The sequence below is a fragment of the Chelonoidis abingdonii genome, chromosome 21 (assembly GCF_003597395.2).
Source record: "Chelonoidis abingdonii isolate Lonesome George chromosome 21, CheloAbing_2.0, whole genome shotgun sequence".
NCBI classification, from domain to species: Eukaryota; Metazoa; Chordata; order Testudines; family Testudinidae; genus Chelonoidis; species Chelonoidis abingdonii.
This window is the reverse complement of record NC_133789.1, coordinates 502,721-520,136: the sequence shown is the minus strand read 5'-3', so window position 1 is coordinate 520,136 and position 17,416 is coordinate 502,721. Positions and strand designations below refer to the sequence as shown.

At 41.7% G+C, this 17,416-nt stretch overlaps 1 protein-coding gene across 5 annotated transcripts in view; it reads left to right on the top strand.

Annotated features, from left to right (window-relative positions):
- NBR1 (NBR1 autophagy cargo receptor) overlaps positions 1–15,922 on the top strand; it is a 31,761-nt gene extending 15,839 nt beyond the window's left edge. For 3 of the 5 annotated variants that reach the window (XM_075059723.1, XM_032772709.2, XM_032772708.2), the window contains 13 exons: positions 605–811; positions 2,062–2,221; positions 2,765–3,052; positions 3,703–3,855; positions 4,395–4,470; positions 5,036–5,146; positions 5,853–6,014; positions 6,142–6,276; positions 8,898–9,258; positions 9,535–9,629; positions 10,352–10,433; positions 11,284–11,389; positions 13,366–13,636. In XM_075059723.1, coding sequence (XP_074915824.1) covers positions 605–811; positions 2,062–2,221; positions 2,765–3,052; positions 3,703–3,855; positions 4,395–4,470; positions 5,036–5,146; positions 5,853–6,014; positions 6,142–6,276; positions 8,898–9,258; positions 9,535–9,629; positions 10,352–10,433; positions 11,284–11,389; positions 13,366–13,542 — 2,113 coding nt within the window. In that variant the 3' untranslated portion in view covers positions 13,543–13,636. Of the gene's footprint in view, positions 1–604; positions 812–2,061; positions 2,222–2,764; positions 3,053–3,702; positions 3,856–4,394; positions 4,471–5,035; positions 5,147–5,852; positions 6,015–6,141; positions 6,277–8,897; positions 9,259–9,534; positions 9,630–10,351; positions 10,434–11,283; positions 11,390–13,365 lie in introns of all 5 variants that reach the window. The other 2 variants (XM_032772707.2, XM_075059724.1) reach the window with 2 other exon arrangements.
- The last annotated feature ends 1,494 nt before the right edge of the window (positions 15,923–17,416 follow it).

Sequence of the window (17,416 nt, the reverse complement as noted above, 5' to 3'; positions counted from 1 at the left end):
AATGCGTAGCTACCTCAGTTACATGGCAGTGTTCTTCTGGTCTGCAGGAGGCAGTTTGAAAACGCCTACATTTGGGGTTTTGTTTAGGTTTTTATGGTGAATATAGAAGAAAGCAAGAAGTAGAAACTGGCATATGCATTATTTCCAGAATATGGAGTAGATGACTAAGCAGAGTAGCATATGTCTGTGCCACATTAAATCCAAGACTGTCCTAGACTCTTCAGCAAGAAGGTGGAAGAGATAGTTAGGCAGAGGTTTCTTCTCTTTTCTCGTCTCATAGCTGGGTTCTACAGGACCTAACGAGTTCAGTATGTCCCTGTGATACCACATATGTTAATGTGGCTTCCGTGAGTTAGCTCTTCCATCAGGGCCACACTGAATATCTTCACCAGCTACTCTTCAGGCATTTGTCACAGATTTGCATCCTTTGGGAAATGTGCCCTTCAGAAGATGTCACTGAGATATTGCTCATAGAAGCCTGATGTTTTTCATTTAGCATTCCATGAAACATTCCTGGCAGAATTAGAATTTGTGTTGTTGGAAGCTGAACTCCAATTTGGTTGCTAAGTGTATGTTGTACGGAGCTGGATGTCTTTATTTGCAGGCTTCAGAAACAAATGGACAAAAGATTTCTGAAGGCAGAAAAGCAAAGATTACGAGCGGAGAAGAAACAGCGCAAGGCTGAAGTCCGAGAGCTCAAAAAGCAGCTCAAGCTGCACAGGAAGATTCACCTGTGGAACTCTGTCCATGCGCTGGAGATCACCGGCTCATCTGCTATCAAACCAGAGAGCCTGCAGCCCAGTGCCCTCATGTAAGGAATGCTGGGAGCCAGAACAGCGCTTCATGCATTGCTGTGCTATTTCTTGATCCCGTGATGCAATGAGGTTAAAATGTCATTTAGAATTTTATGAAATAATGAAAGGCTAAATCCTGGAGACTCCGGTGAGGGTCGATGAGAGCTATGACCTAGTGAGGACTGCAAGGTTTGATGCTGTTTGTTAAAATCCTATCCCTTACCAAAAATCTGAAAACAGGTGTATATGGAGCATAAGCTGGGCATGTTGTGAGTTGGGAGAGTGTGAGGGGTTTAAATTTGAGGTGGTGTAATGAAAGGAGGGAGGGCAGCATAAATTGAGGTTGACTTGGTGCCTCATTTGAACAGACTGCATTTTTTTACGGTCTTCTTGACTGGCTCCTTTTGGAATCTAGTCTGTACTCCATGTGCACAGTTTTTGCACAAGACCATGCTGAGGTAAGAATGGAGGCTATAGCACCCTTTTGTCTCATTAGATGGGAGTCTTTCATGTAGAGAAGTCTGCTTGAGTTTTTCCATTATTCTACTTTATGCACGTACAGATTTAAAACATGTAATATCTCTGGTTTCTCATTCTCTTAAAATCATTAGGGTATATTTTTTCCCTTTATGTATCTCTGAATCCAATTAACATTAACTGGAGCTACTTTATACTCATGGAGAGTTGAATAGATCCAGTTGTGTTACCTATTTGCTAAGTAGGAAATATTTCCACCTTTTTTAAAGGACACCAATTTGAATTGTAGTGCAGGATCTGAAACTGTGTTTAAATTAACATGTCCCTAAGCCTCCTTCCAAATTTTGTGTGTGTGGGTGGGAAACATTGAAACCCATCTATTGTGGAGAGTCCTAACAGGGGAAATGATGAGGCTGACCAGATACTAGTATTCTGATTCAATAAAGCATTTCAGTATGTGTTTTAAAAGCTTTGCTGAATCTAGGCCAAAGAACTGTCAAATGAAAGTAAACCAGCTGGAAACAAATTATTTCATTAATATAAATCCTTAAATGTTGTAACTATACTATGGGAAATTTTCAGAAAAGTGTTTTATCTTGACCCCTATAAGCAAAGGAAGACCAACTGCTTAAATGGTGGATTTTAAAACTTAAGTTGAAGATATTTATTTAAAATGCTAGGGCTTTGGATTTGCTTCCACAGGCGGAGGAGGAGAATGACAACTGAAATAAGTCAGTCTGCTTCATTCAGTCAATTTCAGAGCGGCTTCTGTGCTTTGTTCTGTGTTCAGGAGTCCTATCCAGCCCTGCCCAACAGTTGTCCCTACACTGAGCGCAGTGTTCGTGGATGAGAATTTGCCTGATGGGACTCATATACAACCAGGGACAAAGTTTATCAAGCACTGGCGAATGAAGAACACTGGCAGCGTGGAGTGGAGCTCAGACACCAAGGTGCCCCACTTTTGCTATTGCTGTGTTCACACTTGTAAATCACTTGAGTAAGTTCCAGGAGCTAAAGTTTGTGTGTGTTGGCTATGGACAGGGATTTTGGTTCAGACTGCGGTCAAAGCAACACCTGCCTCAGGTTCTGGCTAGTCTGTTCATAGAAGAGTACGCTTCTTGCACGCCTCAGGAATAGATGGCAGAGGACTGAAAAAAAGGGGTTAATGACCACTATAACTTTGGGAAACTATACTGAATTAGTGGCTTGCCAAGGCAGGGTCCCACAACATGGTTGTTCTATCATACATCTGCTTTTGCTTCTGTCACACATACAAATATCTGACCATAGCACCACCCCCTCTTTCTTTCATTAGTCTAGACCAAAATTAAAACTGAAACATCAATATTTTATCAGCCTTTGCCGTGGCTGCTACTTACATAGAAGGTCTGAAGGGTTCATTAGACAGGTCCTCCACTGGAAGAGTAGAGCTGGTGAGTGTGGAGGAGGTTAGGGTGCCAATAAACTAGTTGGTTTTGTTTTTTATCCTTCAGCTGAAATTCATGTGGGGAAATCTGACCCTGGGGTCTTCTGAAAAAAAGGACGTATTGGTGCCATCCCTGCCAGCAGGGCAAGTGGGGATTGTCTCGGTCGAGTTTATTGCTCCTGCTCTAGAAGGGACCTACGCGTCTCATTGGCGGCTGTCACACAAGGGGGAGCAGTTTGGGCCCAGAGTTTGGTGCAGTATTGTTGTGGATCCTTCCGCAGTCACTGCCTGCTTGGAGAGGAATCAGAAGACCTCTAGTTCTAGTCTAAAGGATAAGGATTCCTATAGAAATGAGGCAAGTATCCCAAACTGATATGATAGAATCTGCCTATGGAAGAGAGAATAGTGTCTGTTTCTCTTTGGTGCAGTGGTGTAGTTGCTTCCATCCTCCCCCAGTGTTGACCTAGTGTTGGGGATTGTTTCAGTTTTTTCCCATTGTTTAAAAAAGATGGCCTAACTTTGTTGCTGAAGTAGTTGCTGACATAGAATCATAGAATATCAGGGTTGGAAGAGACGTCAGGAGGTATCTAGTCCAACCCCCTGCTCAACGCAGGACCAATTCCCAAGTAAATCCTCAAATGGCCCAAATGAACTCTCAACCCTGGGTTTAGCAGGCCAATGCTCAAACCACTGAGCTATTCCTGCCTCCCATATTACCTGCTGCTTTGCCGAACCTGGAATTGTTGCAGTATGTTACAGCTGGGTTTTTTTGGATTTTGTTGTAACTGAAACCTTGCAAGACACCACTCATACGATATTTGCACCTGTCCATAGGGCTCCAAGTAGATGGAATGAGGCGTTTTTCATATTTATACTGTCCTTCTACATAACATTCTGACTTCATATTTTATATAACTATATTTTTGAACCTCCTGCAAACATCAGAGGGTGTTAATCTAAGGTGCCTCTGGGATGTATCTCCTCCCCACCCTTGGTTTTCTGCAGGTGGTTTCTTCAAAATCAGAATCAGAAGGCCAGGAGGCTGGTGAGGGGATGGAGCAAACAGACTTGCCAGTGCCAGGCATCCCTCTGAAGATTAAAAATATCCCCAGCGAGAGAGAGTTTTACATCCCATCAGTTGATCTCCTTACTGCACAGGTAAAATACTAAATTTAAGGCAAAAGAAGATTTTGTGCCCTGGTTTTAGTAAAATGCCCAGATATTCACAGAGGTTAGTTGCCTATCTTCTTGAACTGTCAGGTGTTTTGGGTTCAGGAAAATACAGGCCACAGCTTTCTTGATTCAGTAAAACTACTATTTCCCTGAAGCAACCAGTAGTGGGAACTTGTTGCCACTAAAATAGGAATGCCACCCATCTTGTTATCCGAGTAGAACCTATTCCACACTGAGTTATATGGAGAACCTTCCCTCCTTTGCCTCTAATAAAGGGCATTTGTTTGTGCATTGCTCCCACTGTATAGTCTCCCTCTTTCTGGCCATTTACTGATTTTAAAAACACAACTATTCTTCTGCATTGGACATAAGAGTCCTACTAGAGAGCTGCAGTCTGCCTGAAATTCTGAGGCCCCTGGAGAACTGGAGTAGATTATTTATAATAAATGTGATGCTGCTAGGTTCTGTGGGGGGGTGCAGTGCAGGGCACACTAATGGAAATAATCTGGGATTTCCTCCTGTAGGATTTGCTGTCCTTCGAGCTGCTGGACATTAACATAGTGCAGGAACTGGAGCGAGTGCCACACAACACTCCTGTTGGTAGGGAACTTCTTAAATTCTGGTGCACAGCATCTCCCATTCCAGGAGACCTAGAATAGAGGAGTATGACTGTTGTCACGCAGACATCTGATTCTCCCTTTTGGGTCTCCATGGACTGTGATGCTGGAGAAGCGATTTGGCCCTCTGCATGTGAGACTTTGCCTCTTGAGACACAGAGGTAGAGTAATGAGCTCTTCCAAGCTCCAGCATCTTCTCCACACTTCGCTCAGAATTTGCCTTGCCCTGGCCCAAGGGGAATCTTGAGGGTCCCTTGTGCTTTCATTCTTGACTCCCTTTCTCACTCACATCACCATGAACAAGGTGATGGACCTCAAGGGAGGCTGCTATTCTGTCCACCCACCCAGCCAGTGTCAATGGAGCATCATAGATAAGCCTGTTTAAGGTGCTTGTTCGTGACACCTACAGTCCCCGTGAACCTTGGAGCAAGTAACCTGAGGGGGGTGCTAAACCTAAAAATGGCTAATTGCTTGAAAGGTTGCCTTTTGTTTAGTATGAAGTCTTCTCCTGTAATGCAAATAAACTTTTGTTTGCCTTTATTTTCCAGACATGACTCCGTGCATGTCTCCTCTGCCACATGATAGCCCTCTGATAGAGAAGCCTGGTTTGGGTCAGATAGAGGAGGAGAATGAGGGGAATGGAATTAAACCAGTACCTGGTAAGCAGTCACCCTTGGAATCCCCAGGATCATTTCCCATTTTCTCTAGGTTGCTAGCAGCTTAAGGTCTGTAAGTGGGAACCAGGAACCCTACCTGCTGCCACCACCAAATGCAGCAGTGTGTATTTCCAGCTGCATTTGTTGCAACCTTTTTATTGCCTTAAATTGCCGCCGTAGCCTGAAATGCAGCGAAAATGGTTCCTCCTTATTCAGCATTTCTGCTAGCTGAGTCTGAGTTCAAACTACTTTAGTGACTTAAACAAATGTTTACTCCTGTTAACCCTTTCTAAGGAGGAGCAAATGAGAATGCCTGGCTTACAATCTACCATTGGCTGATCCACTCTGATTGCAGGATTCACGCAGATTTTAGATCCAATGAGAAACAGCAGTTAGAAAATCCCCCGAATTGATCCAGAACTCCCCCTTGCAGTTGTGCATTGAGTTATGCTCAGAACACTGCAGTCTCTTTGGTCCACGCTTTTCTCAAGATTCTATTCACTTATATTTAACTTAAAGGAAGTGAACTCTGGAATGTATCTGTTTCAAGGAAATAATAACATTTGAAAAACAAGAGGTTTTCTTGTGCTAGCCTCTGCCCTGGTCAGGCTGCCTTTCACACAGTCCATGTGATGCATTCCTCTAGCTGTACTAAAATAACCTGGAGTACTTCACTTGCAAAGTGCTAATTGAAGCTGCTGTCCTGCAGATGCTCACATGGTGAAAATGAAGGGTGAACATCCAGTGAACTTGGAAGAAGGAGAGGAAGACATGAGTGGGACTCAGTTTGTATGTGAAACAGTTATACGCTCACTCACCCTAGATGCTGCACCTGATCACAAACCCCCTCAAAGGACGAAATCGCTGCAGAGTGAGTGCTTCCCTCAGCTGAGTTCTGTGGCTTTTTTAATTTTTGTGCAGCTGAACCTTGGTAATAAATTGCCTCACCCTGAAGGTGGGTACAGCATTTTAACTGTTCTTCCTGTTTCTTCTATTAGGCTCCCTGCAGACACTACAAGACACCTTCAGTTACAGTGTAAAAAGTGAAGAAGCTATTAGGACAAAAAGTAATTCTGCTTCCAAACCCAAGGAAATGGGGTCAAAGAGCCAACAGACCGAAGAAAATAAGTTTGGTAAGTGAAATGGATTCTGAGTCTGGAACGGACCACTGTAATAATCTAATCTGACCTCCTTCTTAACACAGAATAGGACTTCTCTCAAAGTAATTCTTGTTTTGATTTAGAACTGCCTTAAAAAAAAAAAAAACCAGTCAGTGGGGTCAAATCTGTGTTTGACTGCCTGACTCTAATGACGCTAAAGCTATAATGGATCCCATGATAAGAATTGTGATAAACTCTGAAGTACAGTAAGAAGTCTGTGGAAGGGAATCATTGTTGCGCTAGAAAATCTGTCTGTACTCTAACGAGCAGCACTTGAAACAGTTTTCTTCTGCAAAATGGAATTAAACTATAGCGGGCTAATGAAAACTTGAAAGGGGAATTGTAGTTGGGTAGGTGTCTGTTACAACACTAGGCGAAGGGCCTGGTTTTCAGCCTGTGTCCTTGTTAGGCCATATCTACACTAGTATTTATATCGGAAAAACTTTTGTCACTCCCAGTTGTGAAAAAAACACACCTCGAAGCAACATAAGTTACATTGACAGAAGCACTCATGTGTACAGTGCTATGTCAGCAGGAGACGCTCTCCTGCCGACTTAGCTATTGCCGCTCATTGAGCTGGTTTTATTATGTTGACAGCAGAGCTCTCTCCCATCGGCATAACACAGCTACATAAGCACTCTTACAGTGGCGCAACTGTAAGCTTGTAGGTATAGACATGGCCCCAGCATGCACAACTAGAGAGGAGCACTTCTTTCTTTGTGTTGATAGATGCATACCTAGCCAAAGACTGAAAATTAGGCTCAGATTTCTAAGTCCTCACTGTAATTAGTGTGCATGTTGCATTTTGCTTTCACTTAATAATACAGCCTGTACCTTTCTCACATCCCCTCACTTTTTCCACGGGATGGGGTGTACTCTGTAGATCTGTGCTCTGCACTCACTCCCTAAGGAGGTTTGTTGCAAGCCCAACTGATCTGTGTGGTTGTGAGGTTTCAGCTACCTGGTCACTTCTGGAGGTACCTGTGACAGGTTCTCCCTGGGATGCCACCTGGAACTGGGGTACCATGGAGCGCTCTGACTCACCAGCCTGGACTCCTCTCACATTATGCTGCCTGTGACAAGCTGCAGACCTGCTCCCAGTCCTACACCTCCACCAGCAATCTCAGAGGCAGGGACACACCTAGCTGAAGCTACACGCAGGCTCTCTGACCAGCCACTGCGTGAACCAACAATTGAGAGGCTACAGCCAAAATAACCACCCTCTTCTCAGTGTAGGACCCCAGAGTCGTACCTTCCTGCTCTGGTCAAAACCCTAACCTGTATGAATTTATTATCCAGTTTGCCTCCCACCCAATGTGGAAGGGAAATGCAACAGCCTTTGCCCCTTGAGCTAAGATTTCCAAGCACTTCATTCAAACTCACTGGTTTAGATAAAACAAAAACAAATTTATTAACTACAAAAGATAGATTATAAGTGATAGCAAACAGATCAAAGCAGATTATCTAGTCAATAAACAAAAACGCAAACTAAGCTTAACATACTAGATTGGATATGCATTAGTAGTTTCTCACCCTGAGTGATGGTACAAACAGGCTTGCAGATTCTTAAAGCACAAGCTGCACTTGCTTTACAGCTTGGATTCCCCAAGTTTTCTCATATGCAGGCTAGAAATCCCTTTAGCCTGTGTCCAGCACTTCCCCCAGTTCAGTCTTTGTTCCTCAGATGTTTCCAGGAGTCCTCTTGTGTGAGGAGTAAAGAACAAGAGAGGATGTCACTCTCTGCCTTATATTGCTCTAGCATATGGCAGGAACCCTTTGTTCTAAACTTGGTTCCTAGACCAGTTTGTAGAAAAATACAGACATCCCAAGGTGGAAGTCCAGAGTCATGTGGCCTGGTCACATGGCCTTGCCTACCTTGCTGAGTCATAGGAGCCATATAAACTGTCTGGAATGTTTACAGGAAGGTTAAGTTCTTTCAGGGTCCATTGTCTTTGCTGATGGGCAGTCAGCACTGTCTGGCTTCTTCATTGTTGTACCTGCAAGGCTAGTTGGGGGTGTCACTCTGGGTAAGCACGTTTGAAATACAGATACATAGTCAATATGCATAGCTTTAGATACAAATATGAAACGTGCATACAAATAGGATAATCATATTCAGCAAATCATAATTTTTCCAATGACCCCTTACATGGCCCATCTTGTACAAAATGCATCATAATTATGCCATGATCATATTATAATAATATCACTGTGAAGAATATGGGATGCAGTGTCACAGTGCCTTTCTAACTTAAAGTACCCAGGCCTAGTGCAGTTCCTTACCCTTCTGTCCCTGTGTGAGGACTGGATAAACAACCTGATATACAGCTGGAAGGCCAGGCAGTAGCAAAGACAAAGTGCAATCCAACTAATCTTACGTCAAAGGTCATTTAGACAAGATCTGCTTCCCAGCCAGTCGAAAGCCCATACCATCACCACGTGCACACAGGGAAAAAAACCTGGCCAGCCTTGGCACCAAATGTCCTGCAGTTTTTTCTGAGCTCTTGTTTTGTGTTTGTAGGCAAATGGTGCCTTTGTTGCCAGGCTAGTCTTAATGGCAAAATTCTAGTACAGCATTCTTTTTCTTCTGTTAGAGAAACTTGCAGTGTCTGACGGAGCAAATCTCAGTGGGGAGCCTAGTGACGCAGAGTATGAAGAGGAGGATGTTAAAGATGAAGTTCAAAGCCAAGTGTCCTCTGCTTCTTCAGAGGATTATATCATTATTCTCCCTGAGTGCTTCGATACCAGCCGTCCGCTGGGAGAGTCTATGTATAGCTCTGCCCTCTCTCAGCCCAGTTTGGAAAGAGCAATAGATACTGACATGGAGATGGTGATCCCAGAAGGAGAGAGCCAGCCTCAGGTCCATAATATCAACGACATCTTAACAACTTCACAGACGTTGGATGCAGTACCGTTGACCCCAGAGATCATCAGCACCCTACCCCAGCCACAAAGGTATGGAGGGTGTGGGTGCTGCTGTGACAAGAACAAAAGTGCTAAACATAGAAATTCTATATCTATGGGGCACTGAGCCTGAGCTCTGTGTGCAAACTGAATAAGTTACATTTGTGCTGTTTGAAAAGTATATATGCAAGTATGAATGTCTCAGATCCTGCTGTACCATTCAAGGAAAAATCTTCTGTACAGCCTGTACTGACTCCAGAACTGAGGTTTGCGGTGTTTGCTTCTGTATCTTTCTACATGATTTTTATAAATAACTTTTTTTTGCAGGAACCTCTCTTCTCTTCAGAGTCATGGTCTCCAAAAAGCAAATTTGCCATTTACAGAGGAAATACCTTCAACTGTTCCTGATCAAATAAGAGAAGGTACTTGCAGCATATATTATAAATTCCATAGGCGGCTGCTTCATAACATACACTGTTAACTGCATGGGCTACTCGTTGTCACCTGTTTGTTGGGTTCTGCTGCATATTATTTCTGTTAAAGTAGTGTCTAAAATCTGCTAGTTGCCATAGAGGCAAAGGAAGATGCAGTTTCTCCCCACACTCTTTGTATGTTTGTCTCTTATACTATAAATTCTTTGGGGGTAAAGTTGTACAGCTTACAGTCAGAATGATTCTTTTATACACAAATGATCCCTTTCTACTTTTCAGTTTATCCAACCAGCAGTGGTTAACTTCTTGTTTGGGTAGATGTGTGCCTGAAGAGAGGGATTTGGAGATGTGCTAGTTAATCCTGACCACATTTTCTGGCAAAGACAGATCTGCTGAGGCAGATGTGGGACTGTGGAAATCAGTCTGTCTCAGTGGTGCTTTCTGAATGCAGAGGGTGCAGGAGAAAAAGGGCAGTGGGGTGAAAGATAAACTTTCCCTCTCTTCTTATCCCATGATCCCCAAACACTGGATAGCTGCAGCACCCAGCTTAGAGTATGGTGAACTGTCTGCCTACAAGCTTGTTATACCTGTGTTAAATGTAGTTTCTTGTGGACTGCAGGAACCTCACTACTACTTCAGTTCACATGCGCAAACCTCAGCTGTCTACTATGCTTGTTGACTGCACCTGCTCACTTGTTTTGATTTATTTCTAGAGCCCAGATATGAAGACTTTCCTGGACCAGGACCTTCAAGAATTGTAAATAATATTAAATCGAAGTGCCCGGAATATGCAAGGTAATTGAAACCAGTCAGTTATCACTTCAGAATTGATGCACTTTGGCCTTGCATCTCTTTGAACTAAGAGAAGCAATTAAGGGCATAGGTTCTCTTTGTAGGCTGTGGAGATAGGGGGAGCCTGTCTTAGCAACGTTCAATTCAAGATTTCAGAAATTAGTGCCGAATTCAATGGGGCCAGATCTTTAAAAGAGCTCTGCTCTGATTTATGCACATAAATGAAGGGGCCAAAGTTGATGAGCATTTTGAAAATCTGGCCCTTGACTTGCATGCTTCTGTTGGAGCTGAGTCCTGAAAATCTGGTTTGTTGCCTCAAGGTCTTTCAGATTCTTGGGAAAAATTTAAACTAAAGACACAGTGAGAATGAAACCAACTTCTAAAGATGTTGGGAGTTGGATGTACAGCATAGTAATCTAAACAGAAAAGGTCGAGAGACCAGGCGCAGTATCTGGTTAAGTAGATGGGACCAACAGAGGTCAGAAATGGTAATGGCAAATCTGGGTGTTAGGATTGTTCTGAGAGAGATATTTGGCAGGCAACACAGTATGCTGCTACATACCCACATACAACGCTGTAGTTCTCTGAGGACAAGCAAATAATAGTTCCACTGTAGAAAGCTGTTAAGTGTGTCTTGAATGCACTCTTTCTGTACTTTCATAAAACATGTTGATATGGTGTCTTGAAAGAAATGGACTGACCTCCACAAGTAGCCTCTGAATTATTCCTTTGGATAATGCCCCATTTTCTCCAAGGAGACTTAAATCTCAGTAGGTTCTCTAACAGGAAGATACCATAAGTGAAATACATGCTTGCCTTTACTGACTTCAGATAACATCACACTTCTCCACAGACACCCCCAAGGAAGCAGCATTGCAGGAGGGCTGGTTAAAGGAGCTTTGTCTGTTGCTACCTCTGCCTACAAAGCACTGTTTGCTGGACAGTCCATTGCAGAACAAGTACGTGTATCTCCTGTTTTCTGATGCACTATGGGTGGAGGTCTTTTGGTTTTGTTTTTTTAGAACTTTAACCTTGCATTACAAATATTATGTGAGTTTGTTATCCTGTATAGGGGTAAAACTCCTGTCCTTTTACTCTTGGAACAGTAAAATATTAAGCAGGTTTGGCAGTAACTCTTTCAACTGCAGACTCAAGCACAGCTTCCCTGACTACTTCAGGAAAGCCAAACAACTGGTTGATTGGGGGACATTAGTAATCCTAGCAGTTTATACAAAGCAATAACTGGCTTTAAAACCAAGTAAATCTGAAAAGTCAGATCATGTCAAAAGGGCTGAACTGCCAGAGCTGAGCTCTGTATGGTTAGCACATTGATCCAGTGTCTGGAAGGTTTATTTCTAGTCTGCAGTTTAAGATGCAAAAATGAGGGATATGCTATTTCCTTTGTCAGGACAGATTTACAGTTATGTGTTGTTGACTGAGTTGAGGGGAAGTTATTGGAGGGAGTGACTTGTATAAGATAGCAATGCAGTTGGACAGCTGATGTCATAATAGTCCAGTGTAATGTAACTTTCAGCCAATTGCAAGAAGGAGAATTGTTTCAACCACTCAGCCCAGAAAAATCAGTTGCCTTTCAGTGAATCACCTGTGTCTCATTCAGCCCATGACTTCTTTAGAGTGTCTGCAGGCCGTTGTTTTATCTAATGTAATAACAGTCATCTGTTGCTTGGTTGTGTATGCCTTTTGGAATTAGCTAATCATCTCACTGTTATTTCCACCACTAATAAATCTCAGCAGCTGTTTAAGGCTCTGTATATTCCAGTATGGCTAGGAACTGAGTTACCTCCCTATTATAAGTCTCTTTGCACTCTTTTTCCTGACAGCATGGAACCATAAAAGTTGCAAATGGGAGAGACCTCTTAGGGTATGCCTATACTGCAGTTAGACACCTGTGGCTGGCCTGTACCAGCTTACTCAGGCTCGCAGCGCTCCTGGGACTGTTTAATTGTGCTGTAAAGGTTTGGGCTTGGGCTGCAGCCTGAGCTATGGGATCCTGACACCTCTCAGTGTCCTAGAACCCAGTCTCCAGCCCAAGGCTGAATGTCTACACTGCAGTTAAACAACCTGTTACCCTGAGCCCTGACAGCCCAAGTCTGCTGGCATTGGTCAGCCAAGGGTTTTTAATTGCAGCGTAGACATACCCATTGAGGTCTTTTTTCCCATCTAGTCCATCTTCTGGCCAGTGAGCATATAATGGTTCTTTAGTTACTCATGAAAATAACCAAGTTACTCATTTAAAATAATGATTTGCTCACGGTCCTAGGATCATCATTTCTCCAGTAACTAACTTGCATTGATTTCTAAACACATGCTGATATCATATATCATATTAAAATAAAATAAACCAGATGTTTCTGGGTAGAGAGCACTGATTTTTCTAAAATGTTCTGTAAACTAGGACAGTTGGTGCTTATTGTGAAATCAGTAGCAATGCTTAGTACTAGCCATAGTGCTGGCAGACATTTCGAGTTACCACATACTGATTGCTCTTCATACACAGTCTTTTTGTGTAGGGTGATGAAATGTACAACCACATGTAAAGAGTGGCTGTACCTGGGCCTTGCCCCAAAGAGCATGGTTTGAGGGGTGATCATCCTCTTGACTTCAGTAGGGTAGGACATGGTAACCTTGATTCATTTGGAACATGAGTCGATACTTTTTAACCCATCTCTCAATGGCTAAAGCACTAACTAGCTGCACTAGATGGCCCACGCAAACTAATTCTCAATTGCTAAATGAGACCCTAAAAAGTGAGGTCATTTAAAATATCAGAGACTGTAAACAAGTTCAGCTGCAAATAAATCTAAGATTAGCTTTAAAATCTTTATAAAAAGTATTTTTAAGTTTTCTGCTTTGAAATAGAGATGACTTCAGTCAATTCAGTATTTTGAATTTAAAGGGTTCTCTTTTCTTTAAGCAGCCTACAACTACAGAAGAGCAGACTGCCACTCTCCTAGCCAATCTGTGTGAGATGGGATTCTGTGACAGGCAGTTAAACCTGAGACTGCTGAAGAAACACAACTATAACATAGTGCAAGTAGTTACTGAATTGCTTCAGATCAATAACAATGACTGGTACAGCAGCAGATACTGACTCCTCCTGGTAGCTGAAGAATCCATATTTGACCAGACTGTTATTAAACACCACAGCAGCAGACTACTCCCAGGCTTCCTTCTTTTTTCGGGTTGGGGGATAGAAGCACTTCATTTCCATTTTTCTTGAATTCTTGATTTGTTCCTTCACTGAAATCTCAAACACACCACTTGCATCTCAGAATTTTATGAATCAAAGACCAGAATTTTAACTTTGCTTTAGACACTGGATAGATAGTTGAATAACTTTTAAATCTGATTTGATACTAAATCTCTTGCATCTATGAGTTCAGTAGAATTATTTAAAACTTCTCCAACACAACTCTTTTACTGTGTAAGTTGTTTTTAGGCAGTTGGGATATTTTGTTTTGCTGACCTCAGCATGAACAAACATTGGAAAGAGGGGCAGACACTGCTGTTAAATGTAGTTTCACCTAATCTTCAAGATCTGCACACAGCTAGGAGGTTGCCACTTCTGCTGAGATTGTTTGTTTTTAAAGTAATCGACATTTCTAATGCATGATAGAAGTACTAATAGATTAAAAATACGTCCTAAGCACTCTTTTGTAAAAAAAAAAAAATAATAAAAAGAAAGGGGGTGCTCACATGAAAGACCCCTAAAAAACCCCATGATTAAAATTTATTTTAAAATACTGAAAATATAACCAATGTTAATTTTAAATGTATTTAATGAAGGTCAGAAATTTCATTGTTTAATTTCATTGTCGATAGAATGAAGCATGAGAATTAATTCACCAGCAGCTTCTGAACAGTATCTGTAATGGTGAATAGTACAAAATGTATTTCTTCAGCAAAGAAACAAAAAGTCATATAGCCTACATAAGATATTTTCCTAAAAGGAGAATAGAACTGTAGGAAAAAATCCACCTATGAATCCTTAGGGACCTTTTGCAAAGGATGACGGTTTGACACTTATTTTTCCAAATCACTGCAGTGCAAACCTCCTATTTTAGTGATAAAGAACTGAAGAATGTGATCAGTCAGGCCTGTGTAGGGGTGTGAATTCTAGTTATGTCTGGGAATCTGAGTGAGAGTTAGAGGTAGGATTTGGTTGACTTCTGGTTTTTAAAAAAGCATTAACTCCAGGAGTATTAACTACCAGTCTCTTGATTAATCAGGTTATACTGTGTAACAATTACAATATATTGTATACAGTTGTACTGTATGATACAGTGTCATTGCAGCTTATGTGCAGTATTTGAGAGAGATGAAAACCTGAGAAAATAATTCCCCTTGAAACCCATCAGGGCTAGGGTTTGATTCTTGGGAATGACAAGAAACCATCAGAATCCACTGCTGTGCAGTAGTGTGCCGGTGCTTTGTAACTTGGAACCCAGCCATTTGGATTTGACAGCAGTGTTGACTACATTCTTATTTTGAATCTGTCATGGTTTAAGTGAATTTTTTTCCTTGCTACAGCAAAACTCAGACCATTGACAGTATTGAAAACATGTTAAATTCTGATCTCTGCTGCTTCTATTTAAGGTGTTAATATTTTTACAGGTGTGGCTAAAGAGTCCAAAGCAGTATCAGTGTTTTGATTGACTATATAATAATCATTAGCCATACAAATATAAATTAGATTCTATTAAAGTATTAAAAGAAAATATGTATGATACAATTTTGTTGTTTAAAACCTATTTTTATAGAAGATGACAGATAACAAATTGTTAAACCTTTATTTTGAAATACAGTGAGACTATTTTGCAGTGTTTTTCCCCAGTACAATTCTATCTGCTGTGGACCAATTCTAGATAATTTCTCACTTGATAAAACTACAGTTTAATACTTTTCCATCACCTACAGTATGTGTGCAAACTCTGGTCTGTAGTGTTGTAGCTCAAGCTTACAGAGAATGAAATGGTGAGGATGAAGTTCAGTTGCTGCTAAGCATCTTACTTTGACCTGGATTGTTCAACAAGAAAAACTTTTTCCTCTTAATACATACCTTCATACTGAGGGTGGGGTTTTTTTGGTTGGTTTGTTTGTTGCTTTTTAAACAACTTTCCATTCGAGCTAATTTAAGTAATTGTTAAACACTGAAAGATTTGCAAGTAACACACTTCATTTGAGATTGAAACCCTTTCAAGTTTGCAAGACCTATTCTCTTTAGTTTCCCCCTCCATAATGCTTGGGTTAGTTTTACCGTTATAACTCTAAGCCATTCTCCTGTATCCTGATCGTTTTAGATAATGTATGCTTGGACTTAAGATATATTTCTGTTGGCTTTGTATAGTTTGTTAATGAATGCATGATATAATTTATAATATATTCCATAGTGCAGATATGGTCTTTGTATATTATTTAGAATAAGCACTTTAAAGTCTTCAAATGTGATGTAAAATAAATAAATAAATAAAAATCTTTGCCTCAGTCCTTATAATAAAATTCTTAACTATTTGTTGTTCATCAAACTCTTAAAGTGCACTTGGTAGCCTTGTGATGACTCCATGGGGGTGACAAGTACAGTTTTAATATTATGAACTAGTAGGATACCTTGTCTTGTCTTTTTTTCTTTCACTTAACTAGTGATTGACTGTCCCACCATGCAGATTACGTATCAAGAAAAAAGTTTGTTTATGTTAGAAGCAGGGTTGAGAGCAGGAAGCTGGGAACAAAGCATCTGAACAATTCCAGTTTTGGCACAGCTTTGGTGAGGGCCCTTGTGCAATCCCTTTGATGGATAAGGGCAGAAATACAGGAAGCGTAAACAAAGATGCTGAAGTCACTTAACTAATGTTTCTATGGAGCTGCTGAGCATTATGACTGCAGATGTAGTCTGTGCCAAACTTCTTATTCCCAGCTGTGATTAAAGTGGACATCTTGGTTCATTTCTTCATTCTGTTGCTATTGTTCTGGTAGAAACTACTGCTGTTTGACTTTTATCATAGTTCCGTTGAGCTGCAACCAGTGTCCAAAGGCGTTCTGAGTCCCTGAGCCAACCAAGTAAGAGCCGTGACACACAGGCTATGACACAGCCTAAAACTTCCCATTGTTGTACAACCCTCCTGCAATTCCACAGCTGGAGAATAAGAGCGGTATAAACAGGGCACCTTTAATCCTAGGTACTCTCAGCAGTTCTCTACAGTAGTAGTGAGGGAGCTACAGCAGTGGATTAAAAGTCCTGTGTGGACAATGTTAAACACCAAACTAATGAAATACGATTGTGGCCATAGCATAACTGTAGCTGTGCCTGCCGGATTACATCACCATGAAATGGACCCAAATGTGCTGATCTACTCTGCCATCCTTTTGTAGCGTTAACAGGTAAAATCCATTTGGTATTTCTTTGTATTATTCCTTTCTATTTAATCACTGTTTCAACTTTCCTGAAACATCCTTTCTCAGCCAGCATCAATCTTCCTATGACACCCATCAGTGAAATTTTTGTGCAGTCTGCTCCAAATCTTCCAGTGGTGGTAAACCACCGTTAGCTACTGTACAGAATTCTGCATTTACGCATAAAGTTTCTTCTATTTTCTGTTAAAGGGCACAGTTTGCTCACTGGTAGTGGACTGACAAGGCTACAGGCTTGCTGCACACCTGCACAAAAACACCCCTGGCATTGCTGTGGGAGTGGGCGAGAATGGCATGCTTCCCTGCTCCTGCTCCCAATCTCAGAAATACATTTCCACCTCCAAAGGGTCCACTGCCAACTTGTGGAACTCTTTGGCAGAGGATGTTGTGAAGGCCAAGACTAAAACAGGGTTTTAAAAAAGTGCCAGAGAAGCTCCTGGAGGACAGGTCGCTCAACGGCTATTGGCCGGGCTGGGCAGGGATGGCGTCCCTGGGCCCTGTTTGCCAGAGGCTGGGAATGGGTGACGGGGTGGATGACTTGGTGATTCCCTGTTCTG